General features: G+C 39.8%; 1 protein-coding gene across 3 annotated transcripts in view; it reads right to left on the bottom strand.

Moving 5' to 3' along the window:
- Positions 1 to 20,683, bottom strand: part of PHACTR2 (phosphatase and actin regulator 2) — a 134,646-nt gene that overhangs the window by 100,825 nt on the left and 13,138 nt on the right. For all 3 annotated transcript variants that reach the window (XM_047101800.1, XM_047101799.1, XM_047101798.1), the window contains exon 2: positions 3,316 to 3,483. In XM_047101800.1, coding sequence (XP_046957756.1) covers positions 3,316 to 3,483 — 168 coding nt within the window. The remainder of the gene's footprint in view (positions 1 to 3,315; positions 3,484 to 20,683) is intronic.

A 20,683-nucleotide genomic window follows, 5' to 3' on the forward strand; every position in this document is an offset into this window, starting at 1 on the left:
GACGGCCCTCCAAAATATAGCTGACACTCAAGGACCACCAAAGCAGGCAGAGGACAGGACCCTTCTTCTTTTTTTTTTTTTTTTTTTTTTTTATATTTTTATTTTTAAGTAATCTCTACACCCAACGTGGGGCCCAAACTCACAACCCCAAGATCAAGAGTCTCATGCCCCATGCTCTGAATAAGAGCCTTCTTAACTACCACCACCATATGATTACAATGGCATTGATAAATCACTGTTGCATCCTATCCGTTACCAACTAAAAACCCTACAACAGAAACCCAGACTAGGAAAAGCAGTATTAATCACTATGTAGTGAAACACAGTAAGATCCACATCCAAGCGACTATAATGCCAGGAGTTCAGAAGGAAAAACAGAGAAGATTTACTTTTCTTGGAAGAAATGCATCTTCTTTCAGATCCCGACATATTGTGGGATGTGTCTACGGTGTACTTTATAGTTTGCCAGATAGCACATGGCCTGGGTCATATCCAAACAACGAGAGCTCATTGTTTGGGACAATTTATTAAAGAAGAAAACACCTTTCTCTTGGTTATTTCCAAATGCATCAGTTTTCCTGAGGACGTGACATCTTTCCTCAATGTGAATAAAACATATGTTATACCATTTTGTGCCTCCCTGTATTTTAGCCTTTACTGATACACTTCATAAAGCTCAGCATTAAAATAAGCATATATATAAGGTGATAATAAAATACTTTATAACGGGACACTTCATAACATGAAATACAAGTAAAATATTATTAAGAATATGGGTTTAAAGGGGCGCCTGGGTGGCGCAGTCGGTTAAGCGTCCGACTTCAGCCAGGTCACGATCTTGCGGTCCGCGAGTTCGAGCCCCGCGTCAGGCTCTGGGCTGACGGCTCGGAGCCTGGAGCCTGTTTCCGATTCTGTGTCTCCCTCTCTCTCTGCCCCTCCCCCGTTCATGCTCTGTCTCTCTCTGTCCCAAAAATAAAAACGTTGAAAAAAAAAATTAAAAAAAAAAAAAAAAAAAAAGAATATGGTAAAAAGAAAGGACAAAAATAAATGTAGCAGATAAATTCACAAAGATTTGTTAGCACATCTACTTGGCTTGTTTTTATTCTGCTATGCCACAATATTGATGCAAAAAAAAAAAAGAGAGAGAGAAAGACATCTAATAACTTTTTCAGGTTTTTAATGCACTTTGGTAGCTTTAGGAGCTAGGAATATAGTATCCACAAATAACTCCTTGGAGCTACATACACTTCTATAAAATCCTGTGTGAATCTGAAAAGAAAACAGAAGACAAAGATGGGGAGGCTATCCTCAATAAAGATGGGATAACATAAAATAATACTTAATGCTGTTTAAAAGGACTAATCTTAAATATTCAGGGTTACAGACTATCTACTGTTAAAATAATTAAAAAGGGATGACAAAGAAAAGTGAAGGAGAATTTCTTGGTAGCTGCCTTTCTACATTAGGGAGAGAGAAGTTAGCAGCCTAGATTCAAGTAAAGGGCAAGCTACACAAATGAAGACACTTCTTTTCACCTTCCCTTCTCAGTATCTTCTCACTGCTACTCCCTGGAGCCCCACTCCCATCTTGGGTAGCCATGGTCGCCTGAAGAGCCATATTCTCTCAGTGCTTAGGGAAATCCAAGAGGGGGACAATTAAGAAGACCAGTATGGTTCCATTCGAAACTGAAGAACAAGGGAGAACAAGATATCCAGCCAGGGGTTAGAAGGAGACAAACAGAATCTGGAACTGAAAGCACTTTAGAATTCAACTCCTTCAACTCTGATCTGACTTCCCCAAGGTCACATGGCCCCTAGGGGGCAAGGACAAAATCAGAACCCAGGTGTCCTCACTCAGCACAGCACTCTGTCCACTTCCCACTGCTCCTCATCCCAGAAGTCAATTAGAAACTACAGAAAATTTAATAACCAAGCTAATCTCATTGCCCCTAAACCAAATCCCTCTTTTTTTCTATCTTTTCATTATAGAAATTTCCAATATCTCCAAGTAGAGAGGTGAGAATAATAAACCCCATGTTACCCATCGCTGAGCTTAAACAGTTACCACCTTGTGGTCAGTCTTCTTTCATCTATACTCACCCCACCTCCAGGATTATTTTGACATGAATCCCAGATACAGTATCTTTATATCTTTTTAAACATTAAGTGCTCAAAGAAGTTATATAGCTGCAAATGCATCAGAGACAATTTTGTTAGGAATGTCCCAATTCCATACCCTTGTGCTATCTGACGTATTTTCTTTCTTTCTTTTTTTAAAGATTTTAAGTAATCTCTACACCCAATATGGGACTCAAACGCACAACCCTGACATCAAGAGTTGCATACTCTAACGACTGAGCCAGCCAAGGGCCCCTAAGGTATTTTCTATTTTATTTCATTGCCCTAGAACTAAAGGCCAACTCTCATGTCAGCACAGACCAGTAAGCTATGCTCTGTGACCCTGCACATACAATGACAATATTAACCTTGGGGCAATGAGGAATTCTGATGAAGGGACTGTATTAGACAACAAGCACAGAGAAAGTTGAACTTCTATCATGAGATAAATGGCTTTCTACCTTAAAGATCATCCCACTGATACTGGACACCTGTTTAAGTTAGGCTTAATTCTGGCCCGAGATCTAAAGCCCATTTCTTCCATGAGTCCACATGAAGCTTTAACACGAAGGTTAAATAATGTTTAACATGAAAGGTGCTAAGTAACGTAATTCTTAAAGTATAACAAATCCACAAAATAATTATAATAAATTTTCACACCAGCAGTGTTATGACTCCCTTAGGAAAGAAACCATTTACTTGTTCTAAAGGCATGATGGAAATTTTAAATTTAACAATAAATACAGCAACCTTTTTCCTTCAAACAGCCATTTAGATTTTGCCCACAGAACAAATACATTCAAAAAAGACATTAGAAAGTTTTTTAAGTTAACAAACAGGATTGTACTGCTGGAACTAAGTAGATAGACAATAGTGCGTGTGTGTGCATGGATACTTCAGCTACAATGTTGACAAATAACATTTCTGCTTCTAATTTTCTATTTCACCTCTCCCTTCCTCCACACTAGTTTTCTGTATGAATTTACAAGTATATATTTAAAAATAAGAATATATTTGAAAGTCAATGAGTGGAAAAGGAGGCAAATCAGAACTTTTAGGTTGTTTCATCTTTAAATTAACTAATTTCATTTCAAATATGGATTTTCTTTTCTGGGAGAAAAAAGCCTTATACGACACAATTGGTTATCTTTTCAAAGATTTAACAACTCATCTTTTAACAAAGTTATGATATTCATACCTGCTGAGGTTTCTCTGAATTTGTCACTGGTCTTCTTTTTCCTCCATTTCCAAGGCTTAAAGATTTTACCGATGGTGGAGAGTTTCCCCTTTCTCTTGAAGGGAGGTGTTTGGGAGCCTGCTGTTGGGCCATCTGAGTTTGCTATGGAAGCTTTGTCGAGTCCATCAACTGTATAAAGAAAAATAAAGTCAGAGAAAAGCTGTAATAAAAAGTTGAAACAACATCATGTGTTTCTTCCTGTACTTTAATAGCAAGCATGGCCACTTTAACTGGAATCTCACATAAAGTTTATTTTGCCCCACTTCCCAGGGGCATAACTCCCCTGATATCAGTCAGTAAATCAATCAATCAGAAATTACCGTCCCCTCAGATAATCATTTTGGAGAAATAGAAGAGACGCAAGAGACTTACATACTAGCTAGGGCCAAATAAAGGCCTGCAAAACACAGCTGATTTCATCTGTAGCAACTACATCGATGTTTTGTGAAGGAACAGAATATGCTAAGTAGTAAAAGCCTAGTTTGCGAGCATAATTCATTCCAGAAAGAAACATGCTTGTAATCCAAAGCACTTGTATATCAAAGCGAATTTCAAGAACCATTGTCTCAGTTGGGATCATGTGACATCCAGTGTCACATTCTACTCGTATTACGAGACACTGCTCGTTTTTCAAGTTAAAATTTATTAGAAATGTTTCCTTGTCTTGCAGAACATTTGCAGAGCAAGTTACTCGCAATCCAAGGTTTTATTCTATTCCTGAGATTGGATGTTCCTCCAGAGGCTAGTATGGCAGTCTCAGTAATGAATATTATAGTTATGGTGTAGTTAAAACCATAGTTTCTCCTTCACAAAATAAAACTTAGTGCCAAGAAGCTAAATTCTATTTAAAAAAATTTTTTTTAACTTTATTCATTTTTGAGAGAGAGAGAGACAGACAGAGCATGCGCAGAGGAGGGGCAGAAAGAGAGAGGGAGACACAGAATCCAAAGCAGGCTCCAGGCTCCCAGCTGTCAGCACAGAGTCCAACACGGGGCTCAAACTCACAAACTGTGAGATTATGATCTGAACTGAAGTCGGACACTTAACTGACTGAGCCACCCAGGTGCCCCTAAATTCTAATTTTTATGGTGCTAAAATTATCTTTTGCTCCTATTGCATTAAAAAAAAAAGTTTTCAGCTTCAAATAAACTGGTAATTTTCACTAACAATAAGAAATGTATGGAAAGGTGGGTATTGTGTGTGGCAGAATGTATCTTTAGTGACTTAATCATTTTATTAATCAGAAAAAAGGCCCAAAACCCTAAGTTGCCTTGCAGGAAGTTCAAAACAGAAGGAAGACAATGATGGCTTATGGTATTCCAACCGTTAAATTTTAATGACAAAAAACTGGAAGCAGCCCAGAATGGATAAATTATGGTACTGTTCATGCAATGAAATAACACTCAGCAGTAATAATAATGATAAAAACCCACTGATACATTCATACAAAAAGATGAATTTGTCTCAAAAACATTGTGCTGAGAAAAATGCCAAACACAACAGAATACATACTGTGTGGTTCCGTTTATATGAAGTTCTAAAGGAGCCAAAATGAATTTATGACATTAAAAAAAAAAAAAAGGCACAGAGCCTGCCTGAGATTCTCTCTCTCCCTCTCTCTCTCCACACCTTCACTCTCTATGTCTCTCAAAATAAACTTAAAGTTTTTTTGTTTTTGTTTTTTTTTAAATCACTTGACATACCAGAACAAGAAAAATCTTAAACTGAATGACAAAAGACAATCAACATACACCAACCCCTAAATCCTTATGGGCTTCTTCCAAAAATGGAATGATAAACTCCATTCTTCCCTCCTGCAATATCTATCCTAATTTCAGGTAGAAATGCAAATCCTGCAGTGACTGACTCTTTCATATGTTTCCTGACCCTACTTTACCCTGCACATACTGGCCAAAGTGCAACAGGCAGGAAGAAATATGAAACAGACTGATTTTGAAGCTAAGCCAGAGTGAAAATGTAAAATCCTTCTTTACTTCACTTCCTCAAAGAAGGGGTAAGCCGAGGGAGGAACTGAATGTATGGTGTTTCTTCTTTTTTTGCGATTTTATGCTGAAGGGCTTAGTTTTGAACAATTTAAATGCTGCAAAACATATAAGGGCTGACTATCACAGATACAGGAATGAGAGTCTAAATCTCAAATCTGTCTCTGTGGCTAGAGACACACATCCACTTCCCATTTTCTTTCAAGCCACATATCCAGTTCCCTGACACTCCATAAAAATTCTGCTTTTGATCCAAACCCTTGAAGAATAATCTACTTTTTCTCCTGAAAACAAAAATAAACAAAACAAAAATTACATAGTTCTCTAGGTGACAGATGGAGAGATTGAGTGAGTGAAGAATTAAAGCCTTAATGTTAAATTCATAGCTGCATAAGAAATTAACTGCTGTTATCTTTCTTTATTATGCATTTACAGTTCCAGTCTTTACCTCTACTCTGGAAAGGGCCTGGGCCAGTGCCAATGACCAGAGCAGTGCACACATATGCATATCTTTTTTTCTGACTGAATAAATTCACCTGTAATTTTGTAATTGTTGGGTTAGTAGAGCAAACCATATTTGCAATCAGAAACCATATGTCGGCACAGTTGGCCACACCGCCATTGTACTTCTCTTAAATCATAATGTGTAGGGGATTTTCACTGCTTTTGAGTAGTATGCACATAACATAAACTCTCCTCTCCTCCCAACACCCAGAATACTGCCGGTTCCATTGAATTTTGCATTTCCATGTAGATGAGAACACATTGCTAGGCAAATCCCAGATGAAAGTCTTAATTTCCTGACTGTTTTAAAGGCTAATTTGGATCAACTTTCATGATAAGAAGAGTATCCTGTTCTTCACCAGAAGTTTCTTTTTCACACTTGAGATCAACATTTTAAAATATTTCAAAATATTTTAGATCGTTAAATATTTTAATATTGTGAAATACAGTCATTAGCTGTTCTAACATAGACATTTTAAATGGCACAGCTAAGTCTATTTTCCTACCGAATGAGCTCACACCTAATAGGACTTCTCCACATTACCAATTGTTGAGAATTCAGAGAATACAGGCAGGTTTTATTTTTGATTTAAACAGAAATTTATCAAATAGGCAGTTAACAGTAATGTACCAATGCTCTGTTCCATAGTTGTAACAAATTTATTCAACTTACACATGAGATGAACAACAGAAGAAATTAAGTAGGGGGGTATGTGAGAACTCTCTCTCTCTCTGCACTATCTTTACAACTTTTCAACAAATTTAAAACTATTTTAAAGTTGTATTCATTCATTCATTCATTCATTCATTCATTTATTTATTTAGAGAGCATGCTTACAGTGGAGGGGCAGAGAGAGGAGGCAGAGAATCCCAAGCAGGCTCCCACTGTCAATGCAAAGCCCAACATGGGGCTCAAACCCATGAACCACGAAATCATGACCTGAGCCGAAATCAAGAGTCAATGCCCAACTGACTGTGTCACCCAGGTGCCCCTAAAACTATTTTAAAATAAAGCATTCATTTTTTTTAACTTAAAAAAAGTTAGTTTATTTTTGAGAGAGACAGTGCATGTGTGCGTGCATGCATGCAAGTAAGAGAGGGGCAAAGACAGAGGAGACAGAATTGAAACAGCCGCTAGGCTCTGATCTGTAAGCCTAGAGCTCGACATGGGGCTCAAACTCACGAGCCATGAGATCATGACTTGAGCTGAAGTTAGATGCTTAACCGACTGAGCTACCCAGGCACCCCTATTTTTAACTTTTTGAGGAATTTCCATACTGTTTCCCAGAGTGGCTGCACCAGTTTGCATTCCCACCGGCAGTGTAAGAGGGTTCCCCTTTCTCTGCATCCTTGCCAACATCTGTTGTTTCTTGAGTTGTTAATTTTAGCCATTCCGACAGGTGTGAGATGGTATCTCATTGTGGTTTTGATTTGTATTTCCCTGATGATAAGTGATGTTGAGCATCTTTTCATGTGTCTGTTAGCCACGTGGATGTCTTCTTTGGAAAAGTGTCTATTTGTGTTTTCTGCCCATTTCTTCATTGGATTATTTGCTTTTTGGGTGTTGAGTCTGATAAGTTCTTTATAGATTTTGGATACTGACCCTTTATCAGATATGTCATTTGCAAGTATCTTCTCCCATTCCGTGGGTTGCCTTTTCACTTTGTTGATTGTTTCCTTCACTGTGCAGAAGGTTTTTATTTTGATGAAGTCCCAGTAGTTCATTTTTGCTTTTGTTTCTCTTGCCTCTGGAGACGTGTTGCGTAAGAAGTGTCTATGGCCAAGGTCAAAGAGGATGCCGCTTGTGTTCTCCTCCAGGATTTTGGTGGTTTCTTGTCTCACATTTAGGTCTTTCATCCATTTTGAATTTACTTTTGTGTATGGTCTAAGAAAGTGGTCCAATTTCATTCTTTCACATGTAGCCATCTAGTTTTCCCGACACCATTTGTTGAAGAGACTGTCTTTTTTCCTGCTTTGTTGAAGATTAGTTAACCATATAGTTGTGAGTCCATTTCTGGGTTTTTTATTCTGTTCCACTGATCTGTGTGTCTGTTTTTGTGCCATAAAGCATTCATTTTTATAAATGTGGCATTAGCTAGCATGGAGGTGCATGAGGATGAGGATTTAAGAGCTGCTTAAGGGTGAGGATATCAGCTGTAGGGAGACCTTAGAGGGTACTGCTGTTTACTAACAGTAAAAATTTCTGCACAAAGGAATTTTGGAAGTTACTATGCTTTAGGATTGCCCATCTTTCTCTTTAAAATCTCTTTTTATCAATATTTTCAATTCCTAGTATTTTATCACTAAGAGGTATTTACAGGTCATTAAATTGCTATTTCAGCATTTTTTTAGCACACAATGGACCCAAATAAGGTAATTGATACTCAACATCTTTCAAAAGGGTAGATAATGGGACTTGAAAAATGGTGTCAGGAAGTATCCACTCCCACTTACTGCGAGCCCATACAGAGAGAGGAGATCCAAACATACCCCCAATACTCTCTCTCTCTCTCTCTCTCTCATTCACACACACACACACACACACACACACCATGCTGGGATTAGAATCACGTACTGCTAACATAGAATGACAAATCTGGGAATAAAAAGTTCTTTGTTCTTTATTTTTAAATCATTAAAGCTGAACTGTTTTCAATAATAGAATTTTATCTGGGAATCAAAGTAGATTTAAAGAACTGAAACTTATTTCATGACAACCGAGGATGTATTTCTTATCCATTTTTTCCCCTGCACTCCTGGGGATGGGACAAGAGCGAACGGCACAACTCAGGAACAGAAATCCCATGGCTCATGCCGGTGTGAAAGGGCTGATGAACAGGTACCCCGCAAGAACCAGCCACTGACCCGCCATGAGTTTCATCCCCTCCTGTAAGCAAGAATTAGTAAGCACTAACTGATAATCAGTAATATTCACTGAGCATTTACTGCGTGCCAGGCACTGTGCTGAGTACTTTACCTGCACCTGCTCATGCTAATTCTCACAAGAGCTCTGAGACAGAGATTATTATTAGTCCCATTTTGGAGATGAGAAAGGTGAGATTCCCAGAGACTAAATATCTAGCTCAGTATTTGGCAGTGTGTGTGTGTATGATAATGAGTAAGTGTCCTCCTCACGTGACACACTTATGTGGGTGGCGGAGCTTGGATTTTAGGCAGAGACAGCCCGCTTCACCACGGCATGGCAAGGCCTGCTTTAACTCGGGGCTATAGAACCCACCATGTAAGGTCCTGGGAGATCACAGTGAGACAGGATTTTCACCCTTATGGAGCCTGCAGGATGGTTGGGGAAGCAGGTGTGACGAGTGCTCAGCGATGCCAGCAGGTGGGGAGGCAGTGTAACAAGGAAGCAGAGCCCAAATGTGGGAGCCCAGAGGGGAGCAGTAAATGCTGACTGAGGTGACGGGGGACTGTTTCACAGGGAGTAAGAGATTTGACCGGGGACCAAAAAAGATCAGTAGACATTTTGGTGGAAATCAAGGAGGGAACGGCCTGAAAGTTGACCAAATCAAGGATGGCTGACCTTTTAAAGTAAAGCCAAGAAAAACGTTCTCATTGCCATTCTGCTCTGCTCAGAATAGACCCATGATATGTCTTTATGGGAAAAAAACGAAAGCAAACTTATAAGGTCATGTCTGAACATGTGAAATGGTTAAACGTGAACATTTTTACAAAGGAACTAGAGAATTAGTGAACTTTCTGTATATCAATGTATATACCATTACTTAAAATCATAGAATACTGCAATTTTAGAGTTAGAAAAGATCTTGATTGGTGTGGGGAAAAAATTGCTTTTCATCGGCTGACAGCTTAAAAAAATAATCAACATTAAGGTAGTAATCATGGCTAAAAATAGTTTCTAAATTATTTAGCCATCATCTTTTAAAACCATTTAGAGCAAAAAGAATAGAATGTAAACAAGAAATTATATTTAAAGAAAAAGAATAGAATGTGAAAAATGCTGCTATCAATAGAGGAAAAAGAAGGAATATTAATCCCCCTGGAGGAAGACTGCTCTCATAACTTGACCCTGTATTTGCCAATTTCCAGAAGCTATAATGTTATGTCAAAGGACCTGGAGTAAGATTAGTCATTCAAATTAATACTATGGAGCTCTTTCAAAATAATTTTTAGGTACACATACAGGCAGGAAAAGAATCTGTATAAGCAGTCACCATCCAGATCATAGTCTAGAATCATTTCCAGACCCAAAAACCTTTCTTGTGCTTCTTGCCAGTCAATACCCATCCTCTCCCATCCCCCAAATAAACCCTGTTTTAACCCCTATTACCACCGATTGGTGTTATCTATTCTTGAACTTCAACTTAGTGGAATTATGCAGCATTACTCTTTCGTGTCTGTCCTTTTTCACTGAACTTTGTCTGTGACATTCATCTAAATACATGAGCTATCCAAAGCAAAGCTATCTAGCCACAAAATGGAAATGTGCTATCTTAGCAAGACCCAAGACGACAGAGCCCTTGACAACGACGAGCTTTATGCAAAGCTCTTCTATGTATAAAGGATATCATTACTAATTTCTTTATGTGGAAAACGCAAATAGCACCTCCTTTCCTTTACCAGATCTGCGGGAAAGCTAATCTATCTTTTTGAGATGGACCTGAAACCGCTAAATTGGAAGATCCCCTATGCAAGATTAAAGGTGGAGAAGCAGTGTATTTTCTGGAAATAATGACAGCTTTGTGTTTATTTTTACTCTGCATATTAGGGTATGCAGCAGTTCTGAGCTATGCAATCCACAGAAACACTTGAGTACAACAGTGTTCGTTCTGGGAACTACAGCTGTGTTTAACACAGGAGTTCTACGTTATCCTATGTATATTAAGAACCTATGTGTGAAAAAACTGAGACCTAGGAAGACTATGTGGCTTTCCAAATCATTAACTAATGGCAAAGACATAATCTAGGTCATGTGATTCCTGACCCAGGCCTTTGTCCCCACTCCATGATCCTGTCCTCCTTGGAATATGACTGGGGAGCCGGAAGCACCTCCTGATAGCTCTAAAAGAGCATTAAGACTCTTTTTGCAGAACAAAAAGCAAAGACAGTGCAGAATTAGAAAAGACAATAAATTTCAGTTAACGTTCTGGGTTTCAACGATCCAACTGCAATGGTTAACTAACTGTAAGTGAAGAAGAGGGTTCGGTCCCAAGCCCTGTGACCTTCGGCAGGGACCCCAGTATTTCATTGCTGAAATTAGGAGACTAAGTTACATGATCTCTAGGCTCCTTTCCAACTTGAAAAATGCTATGATTCTCATACTGATTTGTGCTGAACGTATCGATCTTTCAGGCCACATTAAGACCAGTTCTAAGTGCTTTATGAATATTGCCTCATTAACTGTCAACGCAACCCTGTGAAGCGGGTGCTATTAGCATTCCCCCTTTATAAATAAGGAAGGTAAAGCCCAGAGAGAACCAAGCAATGTGTCCAAGGTCACAAAGCTGGTATTTGGGCTTTAAAGGAAATAGTTTGCCTCCAAGAGTATCCTTTGTACAAAATGGAACAGAGGGACATAGGTGGGAATGGAGAGCTAGTTTAAGAAAAGGCAAGACATAAACCCTAACGAACAATAACTCAGTTCTACCTCTGGCTGCTTCCCTGGACTATTCCAAAGGATGACGGCAGGTACTGTTTTGTCTCTTAAACAATCCCAATGTCTTTCCCGGTAAGTTCATGCTGGTTGCAGACAGAGTGTGCTCTTCACTGATACTAACTATGGTCTTCTGATTGCCCGTAATTCTTATTTATCATAGTATTAGCTTTAGGAATTTGATATCATCAGTTTTTTAACTTGTTTTTCTAATGGAGGCAGCCATTATTTTTAAACCCCCACGGGGAAAAGCTACTAAAGACTTCCATCTGTCTGCAAGCACTGACAAAGAATTTCAGAGCTTAAACTTGTGGCCGATAGTCCTGAAGAATGAGTATGTTTGTGCAGCTGTATGACATCCTCATGCTCTGACATGCACAACATCCCCTAGACTTGCTACAGGATATTTAACAGATTAAATAATATCACTTGTATTGGGGCCCTGAAGAAACGTGATTGAGTAGAACAAGGATCACTTTGCAAACGGAAAATCACTTTTATTGTAAAATAAATGCATTTCAAGTTTCAAATACCACTGGTATCACAATAAGCAAAGAGTACTATGAACAGATTTGATGGCTCTACTTGGGAACAGCAAGAATGCTGCTGCAGAAGTGAAAAATAAGAAAAAAGGAAGCAATCAACATTCTACCTTCCTTCCCCTACCCTAATCATCTCCTATAACTCCCGAGTCTGAGTGGGGAGCAGGTCATGGAGTGTGGAGATTATACTGTGTTTGTTAAAATGAAGAAAAGGTTGACACAGCTTCAGTGGGCAAACCACCAACCAAGAGAATTTCACTTCCTCTATGTTAAAGATAATGACCACTCGGTTTGCTGAGCATAGGCATAAGGATGAAACTTAAGGGGGGGCACCTGGGTGGCTCAGTCGGTTGAGCGTCCGACTTCGGCTCAGGTCCTGATCTCACAGTTTGTGGGTTCAAGCCCCGCATCAGGCTCTGTGCTAACCGCTTGCTCAGAGCCTGGAGCCTGCTTCAGATTCTGTGTCTCCTTCTCTCTCTGCCCCCCCCCCCTCACGCTTTGTCTCACTCTGTTTCTCAAAAACAAATAAATGTAAAAAAAAAAAATTTTTTTTTAAAAAGGACGAAACTTGGGGTGCCTGGGTGGCTCAGTCGGTTAGGCATCCGACTTCAGCTCAGGTCATGATCTCACGGTCCGTGAGTTCGGGCCCCGCGTCGGGCTCTGTGCTGACAGCTCAGAGCCTGGAGCCTGTTTCGGATTCTGTGTCTCCCTCTCTCTCTGACCCTCCCCCATTCATGCTCTGTCTCTCTCTGTCTCAAAAATAAATAAACGTTAAAAAAAAACTTAAAAATGGATGAAATTTAAGGGGAGAAATTGGCAGACCTTATGTATAAGGTATAAAACCAAATCAAATGAAATTTCTTAATTATTAAGTAAGCGGCTAAATCCTGCCTGAGCAAAATTATGAAAAATTTCCCATTGTGAATGAATGTAACAGAAGTATTAATAAAATAACCCATTAAATTTGGGCCAATATCTTTAGGTTAAAAAGCTGGTGAAGAAATAAGAGCCTTGAAAAATCTACATATAATGCGATAACTCTGTCGATAGTCCAACAGTCTCCTAACAGTCACACCAAGTCACCAAGGCTGGTATCTGTGAAGAGAACGGTGGCCACATGCAGAATTCTGGACTATCTATCCAAGGCAGAAATGAAACCTACAGGCTTATACGGTGTCAGGCAGCCTTGCTGGGAGGAGAATTTACGTCATAAAGAATCCCCAGGGCTCCCAGATTTATATCCTTGTAGTTCAGTTAAGAGGTGACTGCAACAACCAGGCATCTGAACTTGGAGAGCAGTGAAAATGAATTAGAAATGATAAATGGATCCAAGGGACATTGAGGAAAAAGAAGTGAGGAGACAGGGGAACTATCTGGAGAAGTCACGAAGAATTCTACAGCTTGAACCTCTCTGAGGTGTGGTGGAATGTCGAGAGGCGACTTGGAGAAAGACCTATGGCTTGTGTTCAGGCACCATGAACTTCAGGTGTTGGCAGGACATTCAAGGGAAGATGGCCAGCAGACAGTCAGAAATACATTATTGGCACACGAGCGGGAAGTCGATGTTGAAGTTATCTGGGGGAGTCTTCCAAACAAAAGCGGCAGTTGAGGGCCAGAGGTAAACTCTTAGAGAATGATTACATTTAGAAGGCAGTAGGCTGTACGTAATGAAGAACCTTGGACTTCTCTTATACTGAGAAAAAGTTTAGTTTACTTGTTTTAAAATCACCAAGTGTGGGGGATACTCTGGCATGTTTATGGACTGAGGGGAAAGAGCCTAAAGGGAGAGAGTGTGGAAATCTAAGAGCGCGCTGACTAGCCACGTGGGGATGGGCTTCTCCTTCATCCAGGAAAAGGAGACTCCAGGTGGAGAAGGAGAGCCTGACCCTCATTTGATGAATGTGAGGAAGTGAGCTAGGAGTCAGGATGTGACAGTACCAGAGACGTGAAGAGGAACTCCACAGGATAGCACGCACTTCAAGTGAGAATACACGCACTACTGGAAGCCAGGCAGGCAGGAATGGCAGTCGGGAGTGGATCAAATGTCAATGGTGAGGGGTGAGGGAGAGCAGAACCTCCATGACAGAGTTACCACAGAAGTGTTGCCAAGGAGAGGTGGGTTTCAGACAAAAAAAAAAAGGAGGAAGGAGAGGTCTACAAAAAGATGAGGGTGTCAAAAACTCTGTGCATTGTGGAATATAGTCATCCATTCACAATTAATGTATTTAGCAACTATTACAGACAAGGTAGTGCACTGAGACTGTAATGGTGAGCAAAATGGATTGCAACTCTGCCCTCAGGAGGCCTACAGTCTATGAGATGGGCTGACATTATTCAAGTAACCATTATTCCAAAACAGAAACATGGCAGACAGTGAGAGCATAGGGGGTGTAAGTGGCTAGAGGGGCCCAGACTGTGGCAGGTGAGCATTAGTTCTTGGGACAGGCATGGCATGAAATACTCTCTACATTCTGTGTTAAAATTCAAGGCAAGGCCGTTTGAGGGTTATGGAGATTTAGTCTAGTTTCATAACGTTGCTTAAAAGGTAGAAATACCCTGTCCAAATTAGGCAGGAAACCATTTAAAAGTCACTGAAAAGCAACGGATTAACATTCCTTAGTTTGTACACCTAATTCTCTAGAGACAGAGAAAGACAGGAAGGGATTGGGGGCAGGGGGGAGGGGAGAGAATTCCATTAGTTGTTTTTTTAAAAAAATAATTTTATAGTAATGATGCCTTTAGGGCTGATTTTAATTTTTTCTCCCATACAGTCGCTAAGGATCTCCCACTTACAAGATGTTCTATTTTGGTTTCTTTCTTTAAAACGCCATGTGTGGCAAGCAAGCATTCTCGAGAACGAGTTGTTCTGGCGGGATGTGGGTACAACGCCGCAAGGAAAGCCTCTGAATCCAGTGAGGGCCCCATCAAGCCAACCTGCTTATTCCAAAATTCTTCTCTGATATAATTTTTATTAAGATTTGCAATGCTGGCCTGAAGGAATGTTCGATGTGTACTAGAATGATGGAAAAAAAAAAGCCCATGACCGAACTTCAGAAGTAGCTAGTTGCAATTCATCAACTTTTCCAGAAGCCATAAAAATAACTTTTAATTGTTGTTGTTCTTAAGCGAGTAGGGGGAAAAAAAAAAGATGGTCTCTTCAGGGAGCAAGTATATGAAGAAAAAGGAATAGTGCTCCCTACTAGATCATGAGTCCCATGAGGACAGACACCAAAAGAGTTTTATTCCTGGTGGGACCCCCACCCTGTACCCAAGGCCACAGAAGGTACTTACTAAATATTTACGAAATGAATAACTAAGTCATAGACAAATGTTTGTTAATAATGTACAAGGCCTGGCCTAACTAGGCTATGATTTATTTTAGCAGGTCTTTAGATTTTTCACACAGAGGAAATTGTTTCCAACAGGGCCTTCCTGCAGAGCTCCAAATATTTTGAAAGATAACATAACAAACACTAAAGTTTGAAATTGAGAAAATATCAAAGCCAGCAGGAAGGATGATTAACACTCATAAGAATGGTACAGACATTGTTGACAAATTTTTCAGGTGAACAAAGCCTTACTTGCTGCTTACTGTGTAATTTTAAAATGACAATCCATCAAAGACAAACAACTGAAAAAAAAACAGTTGGAATGATTTATACGTGAAATAATCTTTGAAGAATTTTGTATTTTTAGATAGCAGCGAGTGGCGAAAATTAATGTTTTCACGAGCTACCCCTCCACACACCCCACACTGACATTTCCTTCTTCCTTCTCTCTAAACACGTTAGGCAATTCAGATGTTTCCTCAGTCTTCACTTTCTTTCTTCTAACTGGAAGAGTCAGAAAGCCAATTTAGTTTCATGGTAAAGAAACTGGAAAGGCACCTTGTCCCACTATACTGACACTAAGTCCAAACTGCATTTGTTTTTCCATTCTTTTTGGGCATTCCATGTGAGAATTTAAATCTCTTAGAAAACATGAAACCACACAGAAAACTCTAAAGCCGTATTTTTAACCTGAGATCAAATTCTGTCAAAATATAACATTATGAAGGTTTAGCCCTGTATTGATACTTCAGATGTTTGCCTCACTAACTACATCACAAACTGATAGAGCTACAAGGCCCTTCACACAGCAGCCCAGCGTTGTGGTGGCAGAGACCTGACCACACAATGTAATGTGCTCAATGACCAGGAATCATTTTTTAAGACGGCAAGCAGCAGCAGCAGCAAGGTTTTGTTCCATTCTAAACAGAAAATACCACCTCTCCTATCTCACCTTTCAACCTCACCTTTCAAGGAGAATCAAATGTCTCCTGTTATACCAGTATCTTAAGGGGAGCAAACACAAATGGGGAAATGAGTGGCTCTTACCGTGCTCTGTATTAAAGCTCCCAGAGAAGCACAAAAATGTTTTCTTTTGTCTTACTCTTTAGCTTATTTGGCACCCTGGTGACATCTAGTATATGCTAAAAGAGAGGAAGGAAGGAAGGAAGGAAGGAAGGAAGGAAGGAAGGAAGGAAGGAAGGAAGGGAAAGAAAGAAAGAAAGGAAGGAAGGAAGAGACAAAGAAAATCATTTTAAGTATAAACATAGACCTGTAAGTACCATTGAGAGAAAACATGGGCCTTGAGCTCAGAAAGACTTGAATTTAATAATCTGTTCTTCCATTTCCTAGCTGGTAATCTTGGGCAAGGTCATTCAACCTTGTTCATAGTCTCTTCCTCAACCATAGAAGGGGATAATACAATTTACCATTTGGGTTGTTGCTAGGGTTAACAGAAAAAATACCCGCAAAGGGTCATACTGAGTCACCAATATTCAAGAAAGGTGAATGTCTTCCACTACTTTTTTTTCCTCCTCCTACACAATCAAGTGGAAAGGGGACTCTTAAAAGGTTTTGAGGAGAATAAATCATAGAAAGTGGGTTATTTACAATTTGGAGCAACTGGGAGAGTGAAATGTCTTTGAAAGCTATTTTCCAGGTCTTCCAGAGGGCACCAGAAAAACAAAAACACCCTGTACAAAATGGACTCCTGCACAGAGCCACCTGTGTTCTCCACTGTTCTCAGGACAATTGCTGAGAGCTGCAGAGAACCAGCATGCACCCAAGGGAAACTGCCATCAGCCCACAGCAGAAGTGCCCTGGGGGGAGTCACAAAGCAAGAAGGTTGACATCACCTACAAGACTGGGAGAGAATCACTAGAACTGGATTTGGCTCTATTTCCCACCAGCTGGGAAGTTGCACAGTTTATTTTTACGCTTGTACCTGCAAAAAATAAAAAAGTAAAGTAAAAAACTAAAAACAAAAGAACCTATTTTATTCAAAAGACCTGTTGTTTACTTGGTGAATCCTTACTGAACCATGTTGAAAATTCACTTAGTGAACTGTCTACACCTAGTTGAGCTACACGTTGTTGTTGCCTTTACTTTTTTTTTTTTTTTTAAGTCTGTGCTGTTTAAGAAGTGTTGCTATAGTGGCCAAACACAGGAAGTTGCGTTTTACTCCTGTTTCCAAATATGCCTAATGTCAAAATCTGAGGAGAAAAAAAAAGTTCCGTTTCATGACTCTGTTAACCTCAGCTTCTTTAGTGTTAAGGCCACCTTTAAATTCAACATAGTTCCTAAGTCCTGAAGGACTCATATTTACTGAGAATCATCATCTACTGGTCTGGCTAAGAAATCACAATCAAGGGGACCTCTGTTTATTCTGCACCATCCCTTTTGCGATCTAACAGGAACCTTATGCTCTTTCTTTTTGCCCCTGGGACGAGATACCCAGCAATGAAAACAACGTAGGAATGGCACTACCAACACCATAAGTCATTATTCCTTAAATCCTTATTAGTTATTTCCATTGTGTATAGTAAGCCTTCATCTTTAGACCTTAGAATACTGAGCTTTGAATCTGAAATGCCAAGCTTGAATCCCATTGAAATGTTCTCACTTGGAAGAACACCATTACTCTGTGACTTGTAAACGTTGTTAGAATGAGTGTTTGGCCTATTCTGATCTGCTAACTATGTTAAAAAACCAAAGTGAGGGGTGCCTGGGTGGCGCAGTCGGTTAAGCGTCCGACTTCAGCCAGGTCACGATCTCGCGGTCCGGGAGTTCGAGCCCCGCGTCAGGCTCTGGGCTGATGGCTCAGAGCCTGGAGCCTGTTTCCGATTCTGTGTCTCCCTCTCTCTCTGCCCCTCCCCCGTTCATGCTCTGTCTCTCTCTGTCCCAAAAATAAATAAACGTTGAAAAACAAAACAAAACAAAAAAAACCCAAAGTGACAGGATCACAACCAATGGGTGTGGAGTTTAACTGAAAATTCCTGCACATCCCAACTCCTACTCCGTCACCATTTAGATTCAGATCAGGGCCCAAAAGATTATTGGATCTGGCATGCAGCTTCTTAGGAATGCCTCGTATCTCAGCCATCTCAAGGTCTAACTTACTTTTAGGAAACTCCTGCTCCAAAAGCGGCCAAAAAATTAAACACAGTAATCTCTTAGGTGACTGGAGAGTTTTAAACCCTTTTAAGGGAGAATCTAGGTTTGTAGGATCCTGACGCACCCATCTTACTGGTGTGTTTACAGGGCTCGAGGGACCTGTTCCAAGTAAATTAAAGAATTTGGGACCTCAAGGAAGTGGGTGTGTTTTTGAAGCACTATCTTCATGTCTTGTGACAAGACGAATAAGTCCACCCAGTCTGTCCATCCCAGTGAAGACTTTCCTGTGAAATTTAGCAAGAGATAGGAAGCCATTATTGAAAGCTGGCTAGGTGCTTTGCAAAGTGTATGGGACATAATATAAATGTGTTTAGTCACATGTGAATCATCCTTGAATTACCAACCTGATTCAATGGGGCTGCTGCATTTTCTGGCAAGAACATTCTTGCTCTGGCTTTACTTTGACAGGTGTTTTAACACTATCTTTCTTTAGCATCCCTATTCATTTTATTTCTTATTTTAGCAGCTTTTTGTGAAGAAACATGTCACTCTGCGGGATATCAAACACATCTAAGATAATAAAAGCATACAGAGTAAGAAAAAAAATCAAACACAGAAAAGAGGAATATATATATGTAGTGACATTTGGGAATAAAGCATTTCTCTAAATAGTGTGCCTCACATTCAGGGATCTCAAAGAAGATTATAAAAAACTAGTCAGGTGGTACTTATATAGTTGCTGACCACACTGGATTAGCATCTTCATAAGCATTTTTTTTTCTTAGCATTACTCAATCAATTTGGTGCTCCACTCACAAGGTAATTATTTCTTATACAAGTATGGCAGAAACACAGTGTTCACATAGACTATTTTCTAATTTTACCACTTATTCTCTTTATATTCCATGCCTTATCTCCTAAGTGGCACTGCCTAGTGACACTGATTGGCTCCCGTTGCCAAAAAACACCTTCGATGCATCCTCTTACTCAGGCCATGTCTAACCGAATATGTAGCATCGTTGACGAGCAGGAAAGAAGCTATAGTCTGTTAAGAAGTGCAATTGAAGAAACCAGAAAAAAAGACAATGGATCCAATGTGTTTATGGGCCACTGTGAATGGATCTCAGTTTGTAAACTTGTTTGAAGGATAACTGCAATGGCTGAATTTTGTCCCCCAAAATTCAAATATTGAAGTCTTTGTTCCAAGTACCTCAGAATGTAACTGTATTTGGATAGAAGGTCTTTAAAAATGAGGTCATATGTGTGGACCCTAATCCAATTACCGGTGTCCTTGTAAGACAGTAAGACTGGATAGATGTGTGGGTTCACAGACCATATGGGGATACGGGAGAAAGTGGCAAGGAGAGAGACCTTAGAAGAATCCAAACCTTGACCTTGGACTTCTAAGTGCTAAGTGAATTCTTAGACTCCAGAACTGTGAGAAAATGAAATTCTGTTGTTGAAGCCAACCCAGTCTGTAGTAATTTGTTATGGTAGCCATAGCAAACTAATACAGACTTTTCCTCTTATCTGTTACGGAGTCTATTCGTACACTGAAGGTAGAGTGAAAATGTCACACAGCTTTCAACCCCATCTCTACCCCACCCCGCCTAACAGAGGGGAAAAGAAAAGTTCTTTAAAGGCTTCTGCTAGGATCATTTTATAATGGCCTTATTAATTAAAACACCATCATTTGAAAAATGAGGTGTCCATGTGTTGTGACATTCCATGGTCTGATGACTAAAGGGGACTTGGGTTTTTTTTTAAGTGAGCAGTTCTAGATCCTTCTTAAAAATCTCCAGTTTGATTTTATTCTTTTCATGTTTTCTTTAAAAAACTGGCAGCCAAGTACTTTCCAAGCGACAGAACACTAGTTGCGCACATATGTATATAATTCCATTTTAGTAGACTTGAGGAAAATGAAACACTGCTCTGTTAGGCACACAGAACATTCAACATGAGCTCAGTTAACTCGTTCTGGCTTATTCCAAGTTTCCATCCTCAGCTGTCTCCTCCAGCCTGGCAGGTCAGCACAAGTTAACTTCACAGATGTAGAAGAAATTTTGAAAAACACAGAATCCCTTTAAATAGATGGAATCGGCAATTGCGATCCTGAATCATCCTGTCACGTTGCCCTTCTCAGTGCTGTGGGCTACCCAGCTGTGTGGTCAGAAACATTTTTATTCTGGAAGGAAGGTCCAGGGCAAT

The sequence above is a fragment of the Lynx rufus genome, unplaced genomic scaffold, assembly GCF_022079265.1.
Source record: "Lynx rufus isolate CCGP_SWC_20201006 ecotype Redwood Valley unplaced genomic scaffold, mLynRuf1.p SCAF_6, whole genome shotgun sequence".
NCBI lineage: Eukaryota > Metazoa > Chordata > Mammalia > Carnivora > Felidae > Lynx > Lynx rufus.